The 24522-nt window shown below is 36.1% G+C and overlaps 4 protein-coding genes across 6 annotated transcripts in view; all 4 read left to right on the top strand.

Annotated features, from left to right (window-relative positions):
- LOC135141308 (prolyl 3-hydroxylase 2-like) overlaps positions 1–9918 on the top strand; it is a 31102-nt gene extending 21184 nt beyond the window's left edge. The window contains exons 7-9 of the mRNA XM_064072292.1: positions 8503–8863; positions 9051–9244; positions 9294–9918. Of these exons, the coding sequence (XP_063928362.1) occupies positions 8503–8863; positions 9051–9244; positions 9294–9476 (738 nt within the window). The 3' untranslated portion in view covers positions 9477–9918. The remainder of the gene's footprint in view (positions 1–8502; positions 8864–9050; positions 9245–9293) is intronic.
- Positions 124–6080, top strand: LOC135141307 (uncharacterized). 2 transcript variants are annotated; one of them, XR_010282369.1, is made up of 3 exons: positions 124–5353; positions 5469–5879; positions 5928–6080. XR_010282369.1 is itself a non-coding variant. In XM_064072291.1 (3 exons), exons 1-3 carry the CDS (start codon positions 5337–5339, stop codon positions 6028–6030), a joined length of 531 nt encoding a protein of 176 aa, XP_063928361.1. In that variant the 5' UTR covers positions 5139–5336; the 3' UTR covers positions 6031–6080. The 2 variants fall into 2 exon arrangements, 1 of the variants encoding a protein (XP_063928361.1); XM_064072291.1 differs by having other exon boundaries at positions 5139–5353.
- A 2431-nt stretch (positions 9919–12349) lies between the features above and the next one.
- LOC135141420 (DNA ligase 1) lies at positions 12350–17238 on the top strand. Its single transcript, XM_064072503.1, has 9 exons — positions 12350–12488; positions 13465–13745; positions 13796–13852; positions 13901–14960; positions 15015–15518; positions 15568–15740; positions 15789–15980; positions 16030–16293; positions 16346–17238. Exons 1-9 carry the CDS (start codon positions 12416–12418, stop codon positions 16730–16732), a joined length of 2991 nt encoding a protein of 996 aa, XP_063928573.1. The 5' UTR covers positions 12350–12415; the 3' UTR covers positions 16733–17238.
- A 634-nt stretch (positions 17239–17872) lies between these two features.
- Positions 17873–24245, top strand: LOC135141208 (protein MON2 homolog). Of its 2 annotated transcripts, none has more exons than XM_064072084.1 (11): positions 17873–18285; positions 18333–18464; positions 18512–18694; positions 18743–19312; positions 19830–20079; positions 20128–20272; positions 20319–21617; positions 21673–21835; positions 21891–23686; positions 23737–23816; positions 23867–24245. In XM_064072084.1, exons 1-11 carry the CDS (start codon positions 18166–18168, stop codon positions 24028–24030), a joined length of 4902 nt encoding a protein of 1633 aa, XP_063928154.1. In that variant the 5' UTR covers positions 17873–18165; the 3' UTR covers positions 24031–24245. The 2 variants fall into 2 exon arrangements, with proteins under 2 accessions (XP_063928154.1, XP_063928153.1); XM_064072083.1 differs by having other exon boundaries at positions 23864–24245.
- The last annotated feature ends 277 nt before the right edge of the window (positions 24246–24522 follow it).

Here is a 24522-nt window from a genome sequence, read left to right as displayed (position 1 = left end):
TTCAACTTTGTGTAACATATGTTGGAATAAACAATATAGAGGTAAAAAAATATTATGTAAGTGCGGTAAATTAGTAGGAAAGCAATACTATCCAAAACATATCTTACTAACATATTATAATCATTGATAAAGTTTAAGAGTTTTGAAAAAAATATTTTGCAAAAACTTTTTTCTTATAAATGGAAATACAGAAAGATCAACTTCTTAAAATGAGTCTTGAGGAAATTGTAAAACTTACTAAAGGGGATTTAAAAAAAGTGGGTGAAATAATTGAACAAATTAATAAAGATGTCGAACCAGAATCGTCTTCTAGTTCATCTTCAACTCATAAATCGTCTTGGATGAATAAATATTTTTTAACACCAACATCAGCTAATGAAATTGTACTAAATAAACTAAATTTGAAAAAATTAAAAACCATTGCAAGAAGGCAAGGTTTAAAGAACTACTCAAAATATAACTCAAAAACTAAATCAGATCTTGTAAAATTAATTTTAAAAGAAGAACTCAATGCTGGAGATTGGCATAACAAACTAAGCAGGATTAGTATTAAAAAATTAAAATCAATTGCTAGCAAACTAAACTTAAACATAAAGAGAAATAGTAAAAAAATAGATCTATTGAATCAAATTTCAGATAATGTAAACAATGATAATTTAAACACACTTCTTAATGAAATTGAATTGCCAAGTCTAGAAGAAATATTGAAGGAAATATTGAAGGAAATATTAGAGAAATCGACACAAAATAAAACGTTGAAAGAACTAAGAAAACTTGCCAAAGAAAAGAATATCAAAGGTTACTCAAAAATGAAGAAAGCAGAATTATTACAAAAAATTGGTGAGGAACCTTTTGCAATCGAAGATGATTATTTTTCAGAGTTTTCAACAAAACCTAAATTTAAAATAATAGAAACAAAAGCTGAATACAGCAAAAAATGGAATACACATAAAGTTTACTATAAAATTATATTATTGAAAGATGAAGAAGAATCGTTAGAGTCCGATGTTTCTGACATAATTATGAAAAAAATTAGTATCATTAGAGAAGGATTGAATGATATGATTAAAACAGTAAAAGAGAAAACAAAATTTAAACAAGGAGACTTATTAAATATAGTAGTTAACCACACCCATCTTTGGACACCTATTTCCACCGGATTATCAAGAACGACTGATGTTGATAATTTATTAAACAAAATTCAACGTATCTTAACTTCAAATCAAGATTTAGATATATACACTTGTACATTTAATGTAGAAGTAGTTAATATACCTAGAGGTGCCACTAATGCGAAAAGATTGTTAAATATAGCAGAAGACTCAAGAACAAAGAAAAGTATAACACAAATAAAAAATAAAGATAGATTATGTTGTCCAAGAGCCGTTATTGTTGGATTAACTTATCATACAAACATTATACTCGGTAAGGAATATAATGATAATGAATTAAAATATATAAGAATGGGAAGAAATTTACAAACAACTTTAGCTCAAGAGCTATGTAATCAGCTTGGAGAATATAATGAAGAGTATTTTACCTTACATGATATTACAAGTATAGAAAAAGTATTAAATATTCAAATAAAAGTCGTAGCAGCGGAATGCTTTAATTCCATAATATATTCGGGGCCTGAAAAAGATATAAAAATATATTTATATAAAAATGGAAATCATTTTGATACAATTGGTAGTATGACAGCTTTCTATGGTCAATCTTATTATTGTAAAAAATGTGATAAACCATATCAAAACAAAGATATACATAAATGCAAAACAAAGGATAATATATGCATAATGTGTTTCAAATCTAATCACAAAGAAAACTCTGCTAAAAGAATATATTGCGAAAAATGCAATAGATACTGTTTTAATCAAGAATGTTTAGAAAATCATTCTGAAGTTTGTGAAAGATTTCATAAATGCTTAAAGTGTAATAAAATACTCAAAAGAGGTGATAAAATGGTTGACGAAGGTAAAAAAATGATTGAAGAAGGAAATAGATTAATTCGTGGACTGCGGAGCAGCAGTCCGAAGAGACGACTCTGTCCACTCATGAAGGCGAAGCCGATTTGTACAAAACCGAAAATGATCCAAAAATGTAATAAAATCGTTGAAAGAGGTAATAAAATGATAAAAAAAGGTAATAAAATGATAGAAGAGGGTAGTAAAGAACACAAATGTGGCTGGGAAAAATGTAGAAATTGTTATAAAGAGGTTGAAATACGTAAACATAAATGTTACATGCAATGGAAGCGGCAAAAAGGTGGAATCTGTCAAACTAAAATAAAAGACTGGCAGGGCCAGCGTCCACACAGTGGACTAGTCCGTAGCATGCCCAGAGGCAAAGCCGAAGACGGTGGTAAAGAATACAAAGTAAAAGGTTGTAAAAATTGTGATAGAAAAGGTTGTACAGTAACTTTTCCTGATAAAACAAACAAAAGAGTAAAATATCACATTTATCAATGTAAAGAATGTAAAAATTGTGTTAAAATACCAAGAAAGACTGGCAGGGCCAGCCCAGAGTTCACCAAAGGGTGCGGAGCACAAGTCAAAGACGGTTCACGAGGGGATTTAAAGATCCCGGAGTCGAAGACGAAGAACGAAAACGGTTATCAATGTCTTAATTGCGGATGTTCATTTAATACAACTAAATGCTCTTACACACAAAAATATTTATTCTTTGATTATGAGGCGATGCAAGAAACGGGCAAACACGTACCTAATTTAGTTATAGCTCACGATTTTTACGGTAATGTTGATTCTTTTAAGACTAACAAAGATTTCTGTAAATGGTTAGTTTCTAGAGATCATAAAGGATACACAGCTATTGCACATTATGGTAAAGGTTATGATTCTTACTTTATTCTAAAATATTGCGTTGAAAACGGTATTAAACCTTTCTGCATATATAATGGATCTAAAATAATGTTAATGGAAATAAAATCAATTAATTTAAGAATTATTGATAGTAGTAATTTTGTTCAAGGACCTTTAAAAAACTTCCCTAAAACATTCGGTCTAAACGAACTTAAAAAAGGTTATTTTCCACATTTTTTCAATACAACAGAAAATCAGAACTATATTGGAAAAATACCAAATACAAAATACTATGGGGTTAATTCTATGAAAATAAAAGATAGGGAAGAGTTTTTAGAATGGCATAAACAAAAAAGAAAAGAAAATTATTTATTTGATTTTAAAAATGAACTTTATGATTATTGTAATTCTGATGTGGATATATTAAGAAGAGGATGTCTTGAATTAAGAAAACAATTTCTAGAAATAGCTAACATAGATCCTTTTAGATACATTACAATTGCTGGTGTTTGTATGGCTATATATAGATCAAAATATATTAAGAAAGATACAATTGCAGTTGTTGATAATCTAAAAAAAGATCAATATTCTCAACAATCAATTTCTTGGTTGAATAGTTTTCATAATCCAAATATAAAACATGCATTAAACGATGGTGAAGTGAGAATATGTGGATCAAAAGTTGATGGCTTTGATGAAAAATCTAATACAGTCTATCAATATCACGGTTGTTTTTGGCATGGTTGTACAAAATGTTATAGTTCAAATTTTATTAATAATAAGAATAAAACAACTATGGAAGATCTTTATGAACAAACAATGGAAAGAAGCGAGCAAATAAAAAAAGCTGGCTATAATTTAATAGAAATGTGGGAATGCAATTGGATTAAATCTAGAGAATATAAAGAAGAAATGAAACAAATTAAAAGCAAATATAAAGAAATTGAAGAACTTAATCCTAGAAATGCATTCTTCGGAGGAAGAACTAATGCTACAAAACTAAAAGTTAATGGAAAGAAAATGAAATATATAGATATTTGTAGTTTATATCCAACAGTACAATGTTATGATGATTATCCAGTTGGACATCCTACTAAAATATTCAAACCTCCTACATATAATTCAAAATGGTATGGTTTAATAAAATGTGAAATTTTACCACCAAGAGGTTTGTATCACCCTGTTTTACCTGTTAAAAATAAAAATAAATCTGGCGATGAAAAACTAACATTTCCATTATGTCAATTGTGTGCAAAATTAAATAATCAAAAAGATAAATGTACTCATACGGAATCTCAAAGAATTGTCAGAGGAACCTGGTGTACAAACGAAGTAAAAAAGGCAATTGAAAAAGGATACAAAATAATAACTATTAATGAGGTTTGGCATTTTGAACAAAAATCGAGTTATTTGTTTAAAGGATATGTAAAAGCATTTATGAAAATAAAGTTAGAGACAAGTGAGTGGAGAAATGATTTTGAATCAGAAGAAGAATATAGAAAAGCCGTAAAAGAAAATCTAGGTATTGAATTGGGTAAAATAGAAAATAATCCTGGAAAGAGAGCTGTTGCAAAAATCTGCTTAAATTCCTTATGGGGTAAATTTGGTCAAAGACAAAATATGGGCGCAACAGAATATGTTACAGATATTAAGAGATTTTATGAGATTTTATTAGACGACAGACTTGATAATATACATATCAATGAATTAAACGAAAATATGTTACAAATTGATTACAAGTATAAAGGTTGCTATGTAGAAAATGATTTCAATACCAATATATTCATAGCGGCTTTTACAACCGCAAATGCTAGACTAAGATTGTACGAAATGTTAGACATATTAGGAGAAAGTGTAATATATTATGATACAGATAGTATTGTATATATAGATAATGGTAAAAACACTGTTAAAACAGGTTGTCTATTGGGAGATTGGACCGATGAATTAGGTAAGGACGTATGGATTGCTGATTGGGTATCAACAGGTCCAAAAAGTTATTGTTATAAAACTAATACAGGTAAAGTTGTTTGCAAAATTAAAGGATTTACATTAAACTATGAAACGTTCGAAAAGATTAATTCCGATAGCATGAATAATATTTTAGAACACAAAGACAGTAAAATCAGTACACAATATAATCGAATTAGTAGAGATACTAAAACTAAAGAACTTTTAAATAAAATAGAAACAAAGGAATTTGGTTTTGTTTATGACAAGAGAGTTATTCTAGAAAACTTTGACACAATACCGTTTGGATTTTAATCCTTTTCGTTGGTGCCTTTGAATTTGTTCAATTGCTCAACCAAACTAAGATGTTGAAATTTAAATTATTCTACTCATGGTTCCAACCAGGTAAAAATCCCTAGAAAACACTGGTGAGTGGTGAGTAATAAACGTAAAATCACTAAAAAGTGACAGTTGACACTCTGTGGTTGTTGACATGTAACGAACATAACAAATTGTTAGGTCTTAACGTTCTTTATTTTTTATCCACAATACCTTCTTTTGAGCAACATGGAGGATGATTCTCGGTAAGTAATATGTTGCACAATTATCATTTTGAATTTCATATAGTGAGGTTAGGTCAATTATCGCAAGTGATTATTTTTTGCTTGATAACTTGCATTTTTTATTATTTCTTTTTAGTGTTTTTGAGGCATCACTTCCTTTTGTCCGCGCATTAAAAGAACTCCAAATTCTTCAATCTAAAAAAAAAAAAATGGCCGAAGTGGAGACCAAAATACTGGGAGATGGTGAAATATCCCTACATTATCCAACCGCAGTTAAAACCTTTATAGGAACTGTGGCTGTGGTAAAAATACATGATTCTTATCACTTTGAGTCAAGATCCATCGGCGTAAGACGTGCTATTGTGCCGTGGGAAGAAGTGGCATGTAGTAATGTATCAGAAAATACAATCATTTTACAATTCAAACCAGATTATGCCTATGAAAAATGTACAGTTAAATTTTTTCAAAATTCACAGGTTAATGAATTTATATCCTTCCTACCAGCGATTCAAAAACCTGCGCCTATACCCAATGATTCAAGTTTTAGGTATGAAAGCTAGTTTAATCTCAGTTATTTCTAACATCTTCTTTGCAGTTCTGAATCTGATTATGACGACTCGGGCAATGAACAAACCCACCGACTTTCCCAAGAAAACTTGTATCAACCAGAAGTGTTGGAGGATTTCCAAGAATTATAAACTTTACTTTGTTATCTAGTTATTAATAAATTAGGGCAAAATTCTTAAAATGTTGCTTTTTAGATATACGTATACAGGGCTGTACAAACTTCAAAACGGTAAAATCTTTTTAAAATGTAAATTTTTAAAAAAGATCTTACAGGGGTATATTTACTAAAAAATTGAAGTGTTCTGAAGGGGTCTACTAGGAAAAAAGTCTTTCACACAGGGCAAAATTTCTAATTTTGAGTGTTTTTGAAAGGGCAATTCGCTTCGCTCATGAGGACTTTGTCCGAATTTGTTTGGACAAAACCGTATTCATATGTGTGGTGAAATGGCCCGACAGAAAAAACAGGGTATAAAAGACGAATTTTAAATGTTTTTAAAAGGGTACGTTTGGAAAAACCTTTCAAATTCTTTAAAAATTTTAACTTTTCAAAAGTTATCTTGAAAACCAGGCTGAAATCATTAAAAAGATAAAATGTATTATGAATTTGATGATATTTCGAATACATTAGTTAAATCTGATAAATTTGACTTGACAGTTTTTGGATTTAAATGTGGTCTTATCGATCAAATAATAAAACTGATTCAACGTCTGTATTAGTAAAAGTCTTTTTTTCCATTTCATTTTCTTGGCCGAAACAATATTCATTTTTGTTCTGAAGTAGCCCAACAGAAAAACAGGGTTAAAAGACGAATTTTAAGTGTTTTTAAAAGGGGAATTTGTTTGTACGAAACCGTATTCACGTTTGATAAAACAGGATATATTTCTTAAAATTCGCTTCGCTCATGAGGACTTTGTCCGAATTTTGACTTTTTTAAAAAAGGGTACGTTTGGAAAAACCGGTCAAATTCTTCAAAAAATGTTAATTTTAAAATATACCTTAAAAAACGGGAGTCTTTTCACGATTTTTCTGCTTTTCTGTTAACCCTTGAAAATCGGGGTGTTTTCCTTAAAAAGTAGCTGTGTTCTCAAGGGGCCTTATTAGTACAAAATTCTAAACAGTGTAAAATCTTTGAAATCAAGGTAAAATTCCTAATTTTAAATGTTTTTAAAAGGGAAATTTGTTTGGACCAAACCGTATTCTTGTTTGAAAAAACGGTGTATTTTCCTTGAAATGGTGACTTTTTTGAAAAGGGTACGTTTGGAAAAACCTTTCAAATTCTTTAAAAATTTTAACTTTTCAAAAGTTATCTTGAAAACCAGGCTATAAGTATTAAAAGTGTATTGTGTTCTGAAGGGGCCTTATTAGTAGTAATTCTGATTAACTATTTACTAGGATCATAACAACGTTAAAACATGTGCAAAATTTCAAAACACTAAGACAAGTTCAGTGTTAATAAATTGTGAGTTGGTCTTAAAGTTACAAACATCGCATTTGTTGGCGCATTCCTTTGTTTCATATATCATCTTTTATATTCATCTTAGATCATCTCACTTCTAAACTTTATGACTGTTATAGAAGGTTGTTTGTTACCGAATAAAATAAGAGGAAACTAATATCCGAGCATCTTTAGCGAAAGTTTGTTTGTTACTTTGTCTCTTTTGTAAAGATAATTAAACTTCTCGACTTTGTACGAAATAGAGGCGTCACCCTTTGAACTTTCAACTGCGATAAGATTTAATAAAGTAGCACTTGCAGAAATCTTAAAAGCAGTTCATGGGGAAAATTTTTCAAAAGATTTCTGAAATAGTGTATTATATTTATATTAAAGGTTTCGTTCAACCAACACTGCAATTGATTGAAAAGGATCCTACAGCGGCTTCATAAATAAGTATATTAGGACGCCTAGCTAAATTTAAATTATCGAACTATAACCTAAAGAAAATAAAAAAAAGAATGACGCGTAAGCCTTCGCTTTGTATTTTGAAATATGACTGAAGAGATTTACATAACTGTAAATAGATCTTGGTGAGTCAAACTAAACTATTGTGGGTGTTTTACGATTCTGCAGTAACCCAAACATCTATCATTTATATGTATATGTATATTTTTGTAGATAAAATGACCATGATTTTTCTCTTCCAATATATCGTAGATGAATTTACTAATTCTGCTGCGTATTTTAGTAGGTGTTCTACCTGGTTATGGAATTTCTTTTTTATTCGTGTTGAATCTTTTTACACCTACATATGTATGTGAGCTAAATAATTAGCATGTGGTTATGTGGTCAATTAACACAGCTTTTGACTTGCAGGGCCAAACTACTTGAGTAGCAGCACTGCCTGATCTTCGATTATGCTTGTTGGGATTTTTGTTTAATAAATACGTAAATGTTCCTCTATTAACTCTCTATATTTTGGATATTTTTATACAGGTACTCATGTTTTAAAAATAAACGATTTGATATACGAGAGTAACTGTTTTTTCCATTTCCTTAGCTACTAAAACTGCTTCATCTTTGACGGCACATCACTGCTTAATAAGAGTTAAAGGATCTGACTCAGTTGGATCTGCGTAAACTACATAACTGATGTTTTTTCTGCAGGCGTTAAAGTATCGTGTTATAATGACAGAAAAACAACTTCGAGGTCCAAACAGATTCGTATCAGAGGGTTTGGCAAGTACCGAGGAATGCAAAACATTAGTAAACATAGCCAAAATGTTTGCAATAACAGGAGATGGCTACGAGGGCAAGAGATCGCCCCACACCGTTATGGAAAAATTTTCAGGGTTCACCCTCAACAGAGCCACTTTGCTCGTCTACGTGGGCTTGCTGGACCCCAAATACCTCAAACTCTATCTAGACCTAACCGAGCGGGCAAAACTCAGAATACAAGAGTTCTTCCAAGTGAAAAAGAAACTCTATTTCTCGTACACGCATCTGGTGCGCCGATCACCGCTTCCAGGCAAGTACACGCTCTCCAGTTTTTTCGCGCAACCTCTTATACCTCCCTGCGTGCCGCTCGCATATGTATTAGACGCATCTGTGACGTACGCATCACACCTATCTGAGTAGGCCGCGCGTACCCATTTATAGCTTATCGCAGCCCACTAATAAATCTCTTATCATTGGTTATACAACTTTAATTTTAGATTCTCCCACCAATCGAACCGACTTAAGTCACCCAATTCATGCGGATAACTGTATCGTACTGGACGATAACTATTGTAAAAAATCGTCGCCTGCTTACACTTGGAGAGACTACAGCGCAATTATATTTTTAAATGACGACTTCGAAGGCGGGGAGTTCATCTTCTCGGCCGATTTGAATGCTGAAGAGGTCCAGGTAGGCATCTTCGCGGGTTGTTGTTAAATGTTGCCTATTCTGTTTGAAGGGCGTCGTTAAACCCAAATGTGGAAGAATGGTGGCTTTTTCCTCCGGTTTTGAAAATCTGCACGGAGTTCGAGCGGTCACGAAAGGATCGCGATATGGAATTGGGGTGTGGTTTACACATGACTCGGAACATGCAGAAATTGAAAGAAATATGGCGCACCAGGTTTTGCTTACGCAGAAATGACTCAGCCAGAGTTGATGTTTTAATAGTACAAATTTATTATGAGATTGTCCTTCAGGGTGAATACCTCAAAAATTTCCAGTTAATGCACGAGTTTTTGAATATGTAGAGGCCTCTAGTGGTGGATTTGTGCAAACTGTGCAGCTTGTGCCCTCTTGTGACAAAGCGGACACTTAATTATTACTCGCGCGTGCGCTAGAGATTTTTGAGAATCAGGTCAATGGGGATTTATGCATTTTAAATTTTATCTCATGTCCTTGATGGTATTTGTTCAATTAGGTTGTGCTTTTTAAGAATATGTGGTACTTATGTATGTGAGTATTAATTACTAACTTGTATGTCTCTAGCAGGAAACTACGGTTATTACCCTAGTCACTGTTATTCCATGTTACGAAACAAATGTTTATGTATACATATTTTTTCGAAATAAATGTTTATGACTTTAGTTGTTTTTTGTATAAGTTGCGGTGTAAATCGACAAAGCTGATGTCGAAATATTTTGACCTATCTGTCAATGAGGTGTAAAAGAATGATTTAAATTTAATTTTACCGCAAGTAAGTGTAACGTGTGCATCAATTCTTTTACCCGTCAAGGTACGACCCCAAAAGTAAGCGACCTTGAGAAATTAGCACTATTTTCGTTATTGCGGTTTCTGTACCTACGAGGCAGGGGTAGCAAAATTTCCTTAGTCATTGTTATTAATTCTACGATAGATAAATAAAACCAATAAAAATTCTAAAAGATGGAAATCTGGATGGAAAATATTTATAATAAGGCTCGTCTTTGTTTAATGGCGGCGAGAAGATGTGTTTTGGATTGCAGGAGACTCTTCTTTGATATTTTTTGCTCTTGGTATGAGAGATATTCTTGGCGGCCGGGCTATTCTTTGCCAGTATTTATTCCTGGCTCTTTGGAATGAAAAGGATGCGCAAGTATTTCCACTATGGAGAAACGCTTACATTATATTCCGCTTGGAAGATTCTATAAAGGATCTACAACATGGTGGAAATATACTATCGATTTAGAGTAATTAAGGGGCAAATTCAGTTATGGTGCTGATATTTTTGAAATACAACTTCCGGTAATAATAAAATTTTATATTAGAGATTTGAGCTTAACAGTTTCTAATATTAGACATTAATAATCCAAAAATAGCAGCCTTTAATATGTCCTTGTACACGACATGTCAGCTAAGTATTTACATAACCCGACATTTCATTAGTTTAAATTGTTATATTAATTATAATTAATACTACACAATCTCTCTGCGATCTACTGAATAACTGTAAGCCTTTGAAAATCGGAAAAATATTTACACTGAGTTACAATAATTTTCTTCAACGTTGGGTGTGAATTATTGATGTCAAAGTAAAACGGTAACCAAAGCCAACTCTGAATCAGCATGATTTCGATTGTTGGGTACATAGTTTATTGGCACCATTTTCATTGGTCTTTAAGTTGGTATTTAAGTCCTGTTTCGAGTCCACCGAATTTTTTTATTACTTAAGTATGTTCTTGTTTAGTGCTGTTTGTTTTGTCTCTTTTAAGAAAAAAGTGTTATTAAATGTCAGTCTCATTTTTGTTTTTGTTGGCCTTCGTAACTCCAAGTTTCAGAGTAGAAATGATACTGATGTACTCGCAGAGTTTTTTTTGATGTCATCGACATGATTCATTGAGAACTATTGACACAGTTTTAAAATAGTCCAAACGCATCAGAGTGGCACCAACTACCAACTATTTTTACTAGAAAATGTCATTATTAACTCGTAATAAATAAACTTGCAAACATCAGCGCATTTTTTTAATTTGGAAAACACATCAGCTAAATTAATGTATGTCATTATTTAAAGTGGTAGATTTTCACAATCTCGAGAAGAATGAACGTCAATAGAATAAATTAAAATAACTTGAAATAAATATTTGTAATTGCTACTAAAAATATTCTTGCACAGAGTAGTCCTAAAAATACAGGTTACTTTACGTTAGACGTTTCATCATGAATTAAGAATGATTAGAATTCTAAATAGTTACGTTACCGTGTTTACCTACACCTAAATGCATTTACGTAGATCTGTTATATTTTACACAGGTAACACGTAATTTCCTGACAAAACATTTTCAATTGCGCCTCAAGTTGAAAAAATGAGAAACAATGCACTTAAGTAACTTACTTAAATCGCTATGTGCACAGCGAGACGCACAAGTTCGATTTATTTTTATATAAGAAAACGCGAGAGGCGAAAAATTCACCAGATAGCTTTTTTTATAATTAGCAACTCTGTGGGTTAAGGTGCTAGTGGTGAATGAGACTTTATAATCCATTTGCCTTAGATTAAGTCATTTAGAGATTGCGCGGAACTTGTTGAATTCGGAGAGCGTCGTCGAGCGTCGCTGGCACGTAACCCTCAGTGGCGGAACAAGGGGGGCAAACAATCCACAAAAGAAACAAAACAAAAAACAAAACACACAAAAACGAGAAACGGACATGGACGATACAAGAAAGCCACAAAAATTATAGCCACCTACTATAATTTTTTGACAATGTTGTCCAAAGCGTCCACCACATTAACGTGTACTGTCATGTTATAGCATGGCCAACGTGTTTCATATTAACGTAATGTCATTTATGACATTGTTGGTTTTTAGCTTGACTATTTTATTATAGAGTCAAGTTTGGTGTCTTCATTTGTGTAGCTATAAGGTGTTCTCTTGCACCCGGCGGGAGCGACCTATTAGTTTAATAACGGCAGGATTAAAACGAGCCGCCTGCAGGTCCCGATTTAGGTCCGTTGGAAATGCGTGAGTTGCCGAGCGCGAATAAGTTTTCTCGGGAAAATTTGTGGGACGCCACTGTGTGGCGTCGCAGTGATATGTGATGGTCTAACGTAATCTGGGTTTTCAGTGCGAGACGTTAATGTGACGGGTGTAGTGAAGACACGCCATGGAGGTCTGCCGGAGGTCCTCGTGGCTTTTGCTGCTTCTTGGAGTTTCGCTTCTCGCCACTACCTTGCAGGGTACGTTAATAAAGTTCTTCGGAAAGTGAAAAATTTTTCGAAAATTTTTGTTTGATAAAGTGATGTGTGATACGAGAATTTCGACAGTTGCATCTATGGTGGTGTTAAACGATAGTGGTTTTCGATATTGCCTAAATTATATAATGTGAATGGCAGCCATGATTCCATACATTTTCGTGCTATATAATATGATATGTTATTTTTGGACGATACCGGTTTCTAATAATAAAAATTTTCGCAAATAAACTAATTTCTATAAATAAAAATATTTTGCGCTGAGGGTGGCAAATACTAGGAATTGTTGAACGCACGTATGTATTTTTTATAAACAAATGCAGAAGGTAGGAGTGGTGGTCGAGGTGTGCAAAATATTTGAGCGGCGAGTGCGTTGAAGCTATTCCTTCGAAAAATGGTGAAATTTAATATTAAAATATTTTAAATATAAAAGGTGGCATCAGTATTTAAAAAAAAATGTAAAATCGCTGATCTAAAAGTAGCCAAGTACCTACTGCAACTGACGACATCGGCAAATCGCCAGCAAAGGCTACCCTAGACTGTGTTACGGATTTAGATCAGACACCGACCGTGGATTGAACAATTTCAACTACAACTGCCCTTGTTCTATGCATTTTATTCCAAACATTTTGTTAAACCACAAGTACAACATTAACATCCACTCTAAAAATAACCGCAGTTTCATCATTACCACCAAAATAGATCTCTTCATCTCTATCGACAAAACAATAAGCAAAGAATAATACCCAATAAACCTTTAAAGGAAATACTTGGCGTATCAAACAATAAAACTAATTTTACACGCTGTTATATCTTCTATTCTATAATATAAAATCACAGCTGTTTTTATGGAACCTTGCCAACAGATTAAATATCAGAGTGAATCCATAATTACCCCGAGAAAAAACTTTCGAGCACCCACAATTTTATTTATCGTTCCTCCATACATTTATTTTTAAAGGTGTGCAAGGTGAGGTAGAGTCAGAAGGTCCTTCCGAATCCGAATGCCGGCCATATATCGAAAAAGCTCTCAAAGAGCTCGAAACGGGAGAATCCGGAACCATAGGGACTCCAGAAACCGGGGACAGTAAAGAAGATGTTCCTACAGTAGAAGTCACTACCGACGACTCCGATCACCGAGAAGGTGATGGAGATGACGATACTCACGAAGAAGGCACTGAAAGCATCGAAAGCGTCGAACCCGATCAAAACGCCCCAGACGAACAACAATCTGAGCAAGAGGTAGGAAGATTTTTTTATTTTTTTTAGCGCAATCCTAAATTTCTTTATAGGAAACTCAAGAAGAGAGCGCTGAGGGAACTGAAGCCGAACACTATGCGGAAGATACGGTAAGTCCACGCTACGACTATCTGCTTTCACTATCTTGGGGCATTTAGGATACACAGGAAGAAACTGGTGCTAGTCAAGAACAAGAAGCGATAAGTAGTGATGAAGGTGAAGAACAAAAAGCTGAAGAAACCGGAGAGGACGCAGACACTGGTGAAGATACAACTGAGGCGGAAGGAGAAGAGCAAGCCGAACAAGAAAGCGAAACTGCTGAAGAAGGAGAGAGTGTAGAAGAAGCAACTGGAGATGCGGAAGAAGAAACACAAACCGAAGAAGGGGAAGACACTCAAGAAGAAGCAGACACCAAGGAGGAAGAAGCAGAAACTAAAGAAGACACAGAAAGCGTCGAAGCCGAGGCACAAGTAGCCGAACAAGAAGAAACCGGTGAAGATACTCAGGAGGAAACAGACGAAACTAAAGAAGAAGGAGAAGATACACAAGAAGAACAAGCGGATGAAGCAAAAGAAGACGAAAGCGAAACTCAAGAAGAAGAGGCAGATGAAACGAAAGAAGAGGAAGCGGAGGAAACTAAAGAAGAAGAGGGAGAAACTAAGGAGGAAGAGGAAGAAACTAAAGAAGAAGTGGAAGAAACTAAAGAAGAAGAAACTAAGGAAGAAGAAGCGGAAGAAACTAAAGAAGAAGAAGTAGAAGAAGAAACTCAAGAAGCTGTCGAAGGCGAAAAGGAAAGTGCGGAAGGTGAAGCTGAAAGCACTGAAGAACAACAAGGTGAAGATGTAGAAAGCGAACAAGAAGAAACTCATGAAGACGAAGCCGACACTAAAGAAGAACAAGACGAAACCGCCGAAGACCAACAAGACGAGACAGCAGAAGATACTAAAAGTGAAGCCGCTGATGATGATAAAAGTGAAGCCGCCGCAGATGATGATAAAAGTGAAGCCGCCGCAGACGATGATAAAAGTGAAGCCGCCGCAGACGATGATAAAAGCGAAGACACAGGTGATGATAAAAGTGAAACCGCAGAAGAAGAAACTGTTGAAGAGCAAGAAGGAGGTAGTACAGAAGCTGAAGCAACTGGAGACGCTGATGAAAGAAGTGCAGAAAAAGACGACAGTACTCCTGACGAAGCTGCACAACAAGAAAGTGAAGAAGGTGAGTATAATGGACGTGAGCCGAGAGGACGGTGTAAGTATTCGTGAATTTTAGGTGAAGTTGCCGAAACACCTGAAGGCGAAAGTGCAGAGAGTGCAGGAGAAGCTGAAGAAGCTGTAACAGGTGGCGAGGAAAGTGTGGAAGGTGAGGAGCAAAGCACGGAAGGCGAGGAAGGTAGCGAGGGAGAGAAAAGTGGCGAAACTGAAGAATCTGCTCCCGAGGAAGAGCTTTCTCTTGATGTTGAAATTCCAAGCGACCTGAGGGATAGAAGTCACGTCGAACATCTTCTCAAAGTTGATGAAGAAGCATCCGAAACCGAAAAAATAATAAATAGAGTAGCCGAAATAACACTGAGAGAGTTGAAGAAACTATACGAAAACGCGATAAAACCGTTGGAGGTACTTTATAAGTACAGAGATTTAAGTAATAGGCACTTCGGCGATGCTGAGATTTTCTCCAAACCGTTGATACTTTTTATGGGCCCATGGAGTGGCGGAAAATCTTCAATAATTAATTATTTGTTAGATAACGAGTACAACGAAACATCATTAAGAACAGGTATTCACAGCGACACAAGGTAAAAACATTATAATAGATTGTCTTCTAGGAGCTGAACCGTCCCCTGCATATTTCAACATTTTGATGTATGGAGATGAGCCAGAAATTTGGGACGGTACACAATTAGCAGCCGATTTTACATTTTCTGGGTTACAGAAATTTGGACAAGGTCTAGAGGAAAGACTCAGAGGTGTGAGATTACCCAGCAAGCTATTAGAAAAAGTAATTAAACCGTCCAACGAAAACCTAAAATAATCAGTTTAATTACAGGTTAATATAGTAGAGATTCCTGGCATCTTGGAAGTACGTAAACAAGTTTCACGCGTATTTCCTTTCAATGATGCTTGCCAGTGGTTTATTGACAGGGCCGACATAATATTTTTGGTGTATGATCCTTCAAAATTAGACGTCGGTCCTGAAACCGAAGCTATTCTTGATCAGCTTAAAGGAAGAGAGCATCAGGTACCTTTCGCGTATTCGGCAAAATGATATAACGCAAAATCTTTTTCAGACCCGAATCGTGTTAAATAAAGCTGATCAAGTGAAACCCGAAGAATTGATGAGGGTCCAAGGAGCCCTAATTTGGAACATTTCTCCTCTTATGTCATCCGCTCAGCCTCCAGTTATGTACACAACGTCGTTGTGGTCAAGACCCTACGAATCGTGGGCTCCGTCGAGGCTATTGCAAGCACAAGAAAGAGGTTTTTTGAGGGATCTAAGGTCAGCTATTGACAAACGTATCGAAAATAAGATCGCTAGCGCGCGTAGATTTGCGGTAAGAACAAACTATGTAAAAACTATCAAATTTTGATTGTGTTTATTGACAGGTACGCGTGCGTAACCATGCCAAAATGGTGGATTGTTATTTAACCACATATTATAACCATAAGTCCGTTTTTGGCAACCGTAAGCAAGTGGCTGACGAAATCATCGAGCACCCTCAGGACTACCATATCTACGAAGGACTTTCGACTCTGACGAACATTTCGCGTTATGATCTCCCCGATCCTGACGTTTACAAAGATTTTTTCAAGCTGAATCCATTGTACGATTTCCAACAGCTTTCAGCTACGTGTACATATTTCAGAGGATGTCCTATTAATAGGCTAGATGTTGCCATAGCATACGATCTCCCTGAACTAGTCGGAAAGCACAAGCGTTTAGTGGAAAGTGCTTTGGCAGAAGCCAATCAAACACCTGTTCCGGGCAGTTGAGCCGTACGCCGAGGACCAAGTTTTAAGCCCTTACGTGTAGACAATATTCTGCACGCGTTAAAAGACTCTCGACGTCATCGAACGTCGAAGCGACATCATTTTCAAATTGTTCGTTCTAAATTTTCCTAGTGTTGTCGCAATTCTTCTTACTGGACTGATGTGAAGTGCACGGACAATAGTCAGCCACGCTTATATAGTCTCCTGCCATGTGTGTTGATCGCATTTAAGAGTTCTTGCAATCGGAGTGTTCATTCAGAAATCGATTTCAAAGAGAGTGGGTTATATGTATTTTTGACACCAGATGTACAATTCCTTACCAGCTTTACTAAATTTATGACAAGTGTTTCTAATTGTAGTAATGTGTATATTATTTATGTACAAATAATCGACTTTGTAGTGAATAACTTAGTTTTTATTTTCTCATCTTTTTTTTTTCAATCAGAGGAGAATGTGTAACAATGTAAGAAGACATAGGTTAAGTACTTAAATAAATCAGTATATTTTCATTCGTTGTTTTATTTTTAACAAATCGTTAACCACGTCGAGAGATAAATTAATGTACTTGCCAAAAAACGATCCACACATCGCCAAGAAACGAACCAACCTCATTATTTTCCAATAAAGTAGTAGGAAATGATTTCGCAATTCATAGGATTTTCCAATGTGATCACGTTTACGTTGTCTGATCTACTTAAATATTGGTAAATATACATCATTTTGACTTGAAAACAATATATTTCGTACGAAGTTCATTCCCGAAAGACGAAATTGTATTTACAAAGTGGACATCAGCGATATAAATTATAAGGGTTATTACGCAACTCGTAAGACGAATGCTATTAGAGATACCGGAAATGATTTTTGAGCAATCTGAGTAGAACTGATATGAAATACAGAGTGAAATAATAGTCGAGCGATTTCTTTTCACTTATCATACTAAACAAATGTCTCTAAAATTGTATTAAAAAAATGAAGAAATTTGATCATTAAAGTCCAAAGTAAGTATTTTTTTTTTTACATAAAAATTTAATTGCACCGAAACAATAGCCTGGAAATAGCGATATCAGGATTATGAACTGATAACGGGTCTATTGTGTTTTACTTCAATGGGCGTCGGACGCTCACTATTTGTCAGCTCAGTAGTCGCGATTGTCAATCGTTTGACAGACCTAACTTCACTGATGTGTTATTTTAATAATAGTGGGATGGGTTATAAGAAATAGTCTTGTAATTTGTAAATTAGACAGCAATGACAATAGAGTAAACTTACTAAATCAAAATTAACATAAAATAAGTTGTTAAAAAAATGTGTAAACCATGTGATAACTAATTTGTAAATAAACAATTACTATAGTTGACAGTGACATTTGACAAGTGCCAGCTCACCGTATATTTTGTAGAATTTTGTTTTTTGGATAATTTTAAAACGAATAATGGCGTTTGAGAATGGAATTAGTAACGTAGAGGTTTCAGCGGCTTTTATTGAGACTTTACAGACTGATTTCAAGAATCTTGCTGGAGAATCAAAGAAGAAATATCCAGTAATAAAAGAGGTAAGTGAACAGGAAAGTGGTACATCGTTAGAAAAAAAATTTTTTAGTCATGTGAGGAAGCCGTTATTAAATTAAAATCGGCTTTATCCACTCCGCAAACATCAATATTTTATGTTATTAATCAAGTTATTTATCCATTGTCACAAGGATGTGAAACGAAGGATGTTAAGCTAATTAAAGTAAGTATGAGGTAACAATAGGGACAATTTAATTGATTACGTTTCAGTTTTGTTTACAAATCATACAAAAATTAATAACACACCAATTAATTGATCAAAAAGGAGCTTTGTATATAACTGATACTTTATGGACTTTAATGGAATCAGGAATCGAGGAAGTAAAAATTCTTCAGTCTGTCACTCTATTGCTAACAACAAATACAGTAGTGCATGGCGACACTTTAGCTAGAGTAAAACACTAAATTTCATTTTTGCCACAACTAAAGTTACTTTTTCAGACTCTGGTGTTGTGTTTTCGACTACATTTTGCTAAAAACTCAACCACAATCAACACAGCGGGTGCTACAGTACGACAATTAGTCTCTTTAGTGTTTGAGCGAGTAGTAGCCGAAGACGAAATGCTAGCAAAGTCTGAAAACACCCCCACAGTGCGACAGATCAATATGGACGATTTTAAGATTCCAAGCGGTACACCTCCGAAAGGTTTACCACCATGTGCAGCTGATGCTTATTTATTGTTCCAAGATTTAGTACAATTAGTTAATGCCGATCAGCCTTACTGGCTTATAGGAATGACTGAAATGACACGTACTTTTGGCTTAGAATTACTAGAATCTGTACTAACACAATTTTCAATAGTCTTTTATAAAAACGCAGAGTTTAGTTTTCTACTAAAGGAACGTGTGTGCGCTCTGGTCATCAAGTTGTTTTCACCAAATATTAAATATAGAAGTACTTTGCCATCCAGCGTACAGCAAGCCACCCCATTCGAGAAGCCTTACTTTCCTATAAGCATGCGATTACTAAGGGTTGTGTCTATTTTAATTCAGAAGTATCATAGTCTTCTGGTAAGTTAGTTGTGTAGTTGACGCATATCTTATCAATTTAATACGTGTAATAATTTACCATTAGTGACAAGTCGTAAAAATTTACGATCGCTTTATTATTAACAAACGAAACATTTTTAAATTAAACTAAACTGATAGGAATGTGGAGATTGTTGATCTTAACCTATTTTTTATTGTCAAGACCTATTAAGTTTAATTATTTGGTTGAAACGTCACAAGGTGCGAGAAACAAAAAAAGTTAGGTTAAGATCTGGCACGAAAGCAATAAATGTCTGCGCTATACCACGAAGTCAAGATGGCGTGGACAAATTTTAGTATCACTCGACTCTCTTCGTGTTGGTTCGGAGCGAAGTGGTGGGGGGAGTTGCATGGAGCGTATGGATTAGGAAGTCTTGAATTTTGTGCTTTATCGGAGATAATCGTGTCAATGTACCGAGTGATCATAAAGTCGTACTCTTTTATACTAAATATTAGTTTTGTCGTAGATTATTAAATGAGAATTGATTTTTGATTGTAGGTGACTGAATGTGAAATATTTTTATCTCTTATTGTAAAATTTTTGGATCCTGACAAACCAACATGGCAGCGATCTTTAGCTTTGGAAGTTTTACACAAAATGACTATTCAACCAGAACTGTTAAACTCGTTCTGCAAATGTTATGATCTCAACAAACATACAACTAGCATTTTTCAAGACATCGTGAATTCGCTGGGAGCCTATGTACAATCGCTTTTCGTCAACCCACAGCTGCAAATTAACAATACAAGTAATATATTGGGTTTAAATACCACGTGTTTTAGTGATGGTGTTGTAGTGAATATCACCCAAGGCCAACCGCCAGTGTTCCTAGGGGGTTTACCCGCCGGTCCTGGTGTTTCCCCGCAGCCAGGGTTCCTGCTGCGTGGTGTTTGGTTGCCGATTGTGACTACATTCCCCACCGGTCAAACCAAATCGATCTAGTAAGTTTACAAAACCCAATGACTGTGTACTTAAGTCGGAATACAGTTTAGAAATGTTGGATAAAATCGAGCCACCGACCATCCCAGACGGGTATGGCATTTCCATCGCCTACGCAAGTCTTTTAGAAATAATCCGGTCGTTACAAATCACCATCGGGCCGCAACATCACGTCGAAGGGGAATCCCCTCCGCCTCGACCCAAAGAAATCAACAAGGAACTATACTGCCAGTTAATCAAGTCGAGTTGGTGCGGGCTTCTTGCAGCTTTAAGTCCGCTTATAGATGCTAGTACGGACGAATCCATCACGGAAAACGTACTCAAAGCCATACAAACTTACGCGTCGCTTTGTGGACAATTGAATTTAGACACTCCTAGAGACGCTTTTATTACAGCAATTTGTAAATCGTCGCTTCCGCCGCATTATGCGTTGACGGTGTTGAATACCATTACCTCGGGCTCTGCTTTGAGGACGGGACACAGTCAAGAGTTGAACGCACAACTGGTGGCACAGTATGGTGAAGCTGATTATAGACAGCAGGTTGTGGCAGTCGGGACGCCTTTACCCACGTCATCGGTGCCTGCAGGTACTCAACAAGGTCCTGTTATGCTCACGTCAAAGAACCTTCAGTCTATGCGCGCTTTACTAAGTCTGGCGCATTGCCACGGAAGCATCCTGGGTAGTTCGTGGCATCTAGTGCTCACCACTTTGCAACATTTAGTCTGGATTTTGGGCTTGAAACCCTCGACGGGTGGTAGCTTGAAGGCCGGCCGTCTCACTACAGACACAAATGCTGTGATAACAACGTCAGTAATGGCGGATTTACCAGTGTTATCACAAATGCTCAGTAGGTTATTTGAATCCAGTCAGTATTTAGACGACGTAGCGTTACATCATTTAATCAATGCTCTCTGTAAGTTGTCACAGGAAGCTATGGAATTGGCTTACTCGAATCGAGAACCTTCGCTATTCGCCGTCGCTAAGTTACTAGAAACGGGTTTAGTAAACATGCCTAGAATCGAGGTATTGTGGCGACCGCTAACCAATCACTTGTTGGAAGTTTGTCGCCACCCCCATATAAGAATGCGCGAGTGGGGAGTGGAGGCAATCACGTATTTGGTTAAGTCGGCGTTGCATTATAAACATACAGTGCCACTGAGAGATAATCAAAAATTACAAACGCTGCTTTTGGGACCGTTGTTTGAATTGTCGTCGGTACCGCATGGGGATGTGAGGCAAAGGCAGCTGGAGTGCGTCCTTGAGATTTTACATGGTGCTGGGGAAACGTTGTCCCACGGCTGGCCTTTAGTTTTAGGCATAATTGGGGCGGTTAACGATCAACACGGGTAAGTTGGCAGTTGAAATGGAACCACAAAATCGACAAACTTGACTTTGTTTTAGCGAAAATTTGATACGAATTGCATTCCAATGCCTGCAGCTAGTTATAACCGACTTTCTCCCGGTTATGCCGTGGAGGTGTTTACCGTTGTGCGTCGATACGGTCTCTAAGTTCGGTTCGCAAACCCAGGAATTGAATATTTCGCTAACAGCAGTTGGATTAATGGTAGTAACGTAATTAGTTTGTAATTTCCTGTTTAATTTTTTTGTGTTTATTGTAGTGGAACATATCCGACTACTTCCACCAAAATCAAGGTAAACTAAGTCAGACTTTAACTGAAGACACCACAGTACTTCCGGACTTCCCTGGAACTTTAAACATGCCTAGTTTTGATAAGTTGTGGATGTGTTTGTATGCACGATTGGGTGAATTGTGTGTGGATACCCGACCGGCGGTGCGAAAGTCGGCTGGGCAAACTTTATTTTCCACAATTTCCGCGCACGGTGGATTGTTGAAACAATCAACCTGGCAGGCGATTTTGTGGCAGGTGCTGTTTCCTTTGTTAGATAAAGTTAGAAGTTTGTCGAATTCCGCTAGCAGCGAAAAGGTGGACGCCGGAGGCAACATCTTGATCCATCACACGCGGAACACGGCACAAAAACAGTGGGCGGAAACCCAAGTTTTGACCCTATCAGGGGTAGCCCGCGTTTTTAACACCAAAAGACAACTATTGCAAGCACTAGGCGATTTTCCGAGAGCGTGGTCTATACTTTTAGAATTCATAGAAAACGCCGCTTTGAGCAAAAACAACGAAGTTTCAATCGCCGCACTTAAGTCCTTCCAAGAGATCCTGTTTTTGAGTAAAAGTCAGTCTGTTGATAATAAGTCTGCGGTGATTGAAGATAGAGAAATCTGGTCAATCGCGTGGAAGGTCTGGGTGAAAATCGGCACCGAAATCACAGTCCCGGCACTAGAAACTGAAAGCACGAACGACCTCTACTGTCCCAGTCAGACTTTTTTGACCGCTTTGGTTCAAATTTTCCCCAGCGTGTTTCAGCACATTAAAAGCAACTTCAACTTAGACGATCTCAAGCAGTTGGGTACTGTTCTCACGAACGCGGTTAGTGTCCCGGTTTACGGCGAAACCACACCCTATATCATCTCCACGTCGTCCGATGTAAGTTTGACGCCTCTTCATGATGGTGTTTTACACACAATGGAATTGCTCCAAAAAGAAGCCCTGTCTAGAAACAACAGCAAAATGATTCCTGAAATATTCAAGCGTTTACTGATTTTCGCCAAATTTACGTGTTCGCCTCCGAGTACTAGTAAATTAGAAAACAAGCATAATAAAGTTTCGGATTGGGTAGCTATGAACTATATTCCGTTCGGGGAGAAAGCGATGAGCATGACTGTGAAGTTGTACGACAAAACCGCTGAGAATCCCGAAGTGATTAGTGCTAATATTCTCCACGGAATCGTAGCGGCGCTGCATAAACCTCTAGCGTTGAAGTACAATTGTTATACTAATAGTATTTGGAAATTAGCGGCAAACAGTCTGATTACGGTGCTCAAAACCGGTCTAAAAGTGGCTAGAATCCATGGGAATCAATTCGCCGCGATGTGGACCGAACTTGCCGCAACTCTCAATGATTTCCTATTTCCTAGCATGTGTGCTCCTGCTGATAAGGGTTTGGATGAAATGGTGACAGACGAAGCGACGGACTGCCAGTTAATAGAGTTACTACGAACGGAAGTTTTGCCTTATTCCAGTCAAATCCCAAAGGAATTCATAATGCAGGTGGTTATTTTACTAAATAAAGGGTCAATTCATTCAGCTACGAACGTCAAAACTGACATCGATTCCGAGCTGACGCTTAGGGAAGAGTTCGCGAAGACGTGTTTCGAAACTTTGTTACAGTTTTCTTTGATTGATGGCGACAATAAAGCGCTTGTTGTCAACGGCGACGACTTAGCCGGCCAACTGGCCGTCACTTCGTTGTTACAGAGATTCCAAGAAGTTTTAGAGAAATATATAGAGGACGAAAAGTTGAGCGGCAAGTGCCCTCTACCGAGGTACGTCGAACTACTTTGTCCGTTTTGTTTGTTTCATGACAAAATTTCAGGTACCGCCTTTCCGAAATCTCTTTCGTCTTGAAAGCTGTAACCACTCTAATCATATCAATGAAGAAAGCGCCTATCAGAGGTGAGCGTGGCGCTTTTGTGTTACTTAAAACAGTCGCTTTGTTTCAGAAGATAGTACAGCTTGGGAACACCTGATTAAATTGTATCCTCATTTAGTCGAATGTACAACCACGACGTCTACTCAAGTTTCGAGACCTTTGAAGGAAGCTCTCCTGCAATTCTGTGATTTACTACAACCACCAATGAGTAATAAAGCAAATGGCGAAAAAATTTGATTTTGTTAAACATCGTGTACCTGTTGTGAGAGATATCAATTGTCTTGAGATTTATTTTAAAGTTGTTTTAACAAGTATTAAGTATATAATTCGTAACATTTCCGACATCTGCCATTTATTTCATTTTAGTTATACGTTACGTTGTCATTTATATACATATATATATATTTGGAAAAGTTTGTAAATTTTAGTGTTAATAAAATATTTAAAACTGAGCTTCACTTACTTGCGAAGGAGAGAACAGAAACGCAGATGGTTTTTGATTTTTTGAGGTTATCGTGTGCATCCCCACCAAAAAGTGGATGACGCCTCGCAAAAGCTTTGCTAAGTAAAGTGGGATTTATAAACTCCGTTGCCAAGTTATCATTAATAGTAACTTTGATGTTCAACTGTTGCCGCATTTCAAGGGGTTGTAGAAGAAAAATGGAGGATTTAAGTTGATTACTACAAACATTTACCATTTTAGACACGTTTTAAGTTTCTTGAAGTCGA

The sequence above is a fragment of the Zophobas morio genome, unplaced genomic scaffold, assembly GCF_036711695.1.
Source record: "Zophobas morio isolate AGI-343-1 ecotype UQ-CSIRO unplaced genomic scaffold, CSIRO_AGI_Zmor_V1 ptg000044l, whole genome shotgun sequence".
Classification (NCBI taxonomy): Eukaryota; Metazoa; Arthropoda; class Insecta; order Coleoptera; family Tenebrionidae; genus Zophobas; species Zophobas morio.
The sequence above is the reverse complement of the archived record's forward strand: the minus strand, read 5'-3'. Positions and strand labels throughout refer to the sequence as shown.

Bases quoted from the DNA above. Each gene is read 5' to 3' on its own strand.
- LOC135141307 (XM_064072291.1), top strand. The intron at 5,880-5,927 runs GTATGAAAGCTA...TCTTCTTTGCAG, and splicing joins CCCAATGATTCAAGTTTTAG to TTCTGAATCTGATTATGACG.
- LOC135141208 (XM_064072083.1), top strand. From the start codon at position 18,166: ATGGCGTTTGAGAATGGAATTAGTAACGTAGAGGTTTCAGCGGCTTTT. The intron at 18,695-18,742 runs GTAAAACACTAA...TTACTTTTTCAG, and splicing joins ATGGCGACACTTTAGCTAGA to ACTCTGGTGTTGTGTTTTCG. The intron at 21,836-21,890 runs GTAGTAACGTAA...TGTTTATTGTAG, and splicing joins TAACAGCAGTTGGATTAATG to TGGAACATATCCGACTACTT.
- LOC135141420 (XM_064072503.1), top strand. From the start codon at position 12,416: ATGGAGGTCTGCCGGAGGTCCTCGTGGCTTTTGCTGCTTCTTGGAGTT. The intron at 12,489-13,464 runs GTACGTTAATAA...TTATTTTTAAAG, and splicing joins TCTCGCCACTACCTTGCAGG to GTGTGCAAGGTGAGGTAGAG. The intron at 15,741-15,788 runs GTAATTAAACCG...GTTTAATTACAG, and splicing joins CCAGCAAGCTATTAGAAAAA to GTTAATATAGTAGAGATTCC.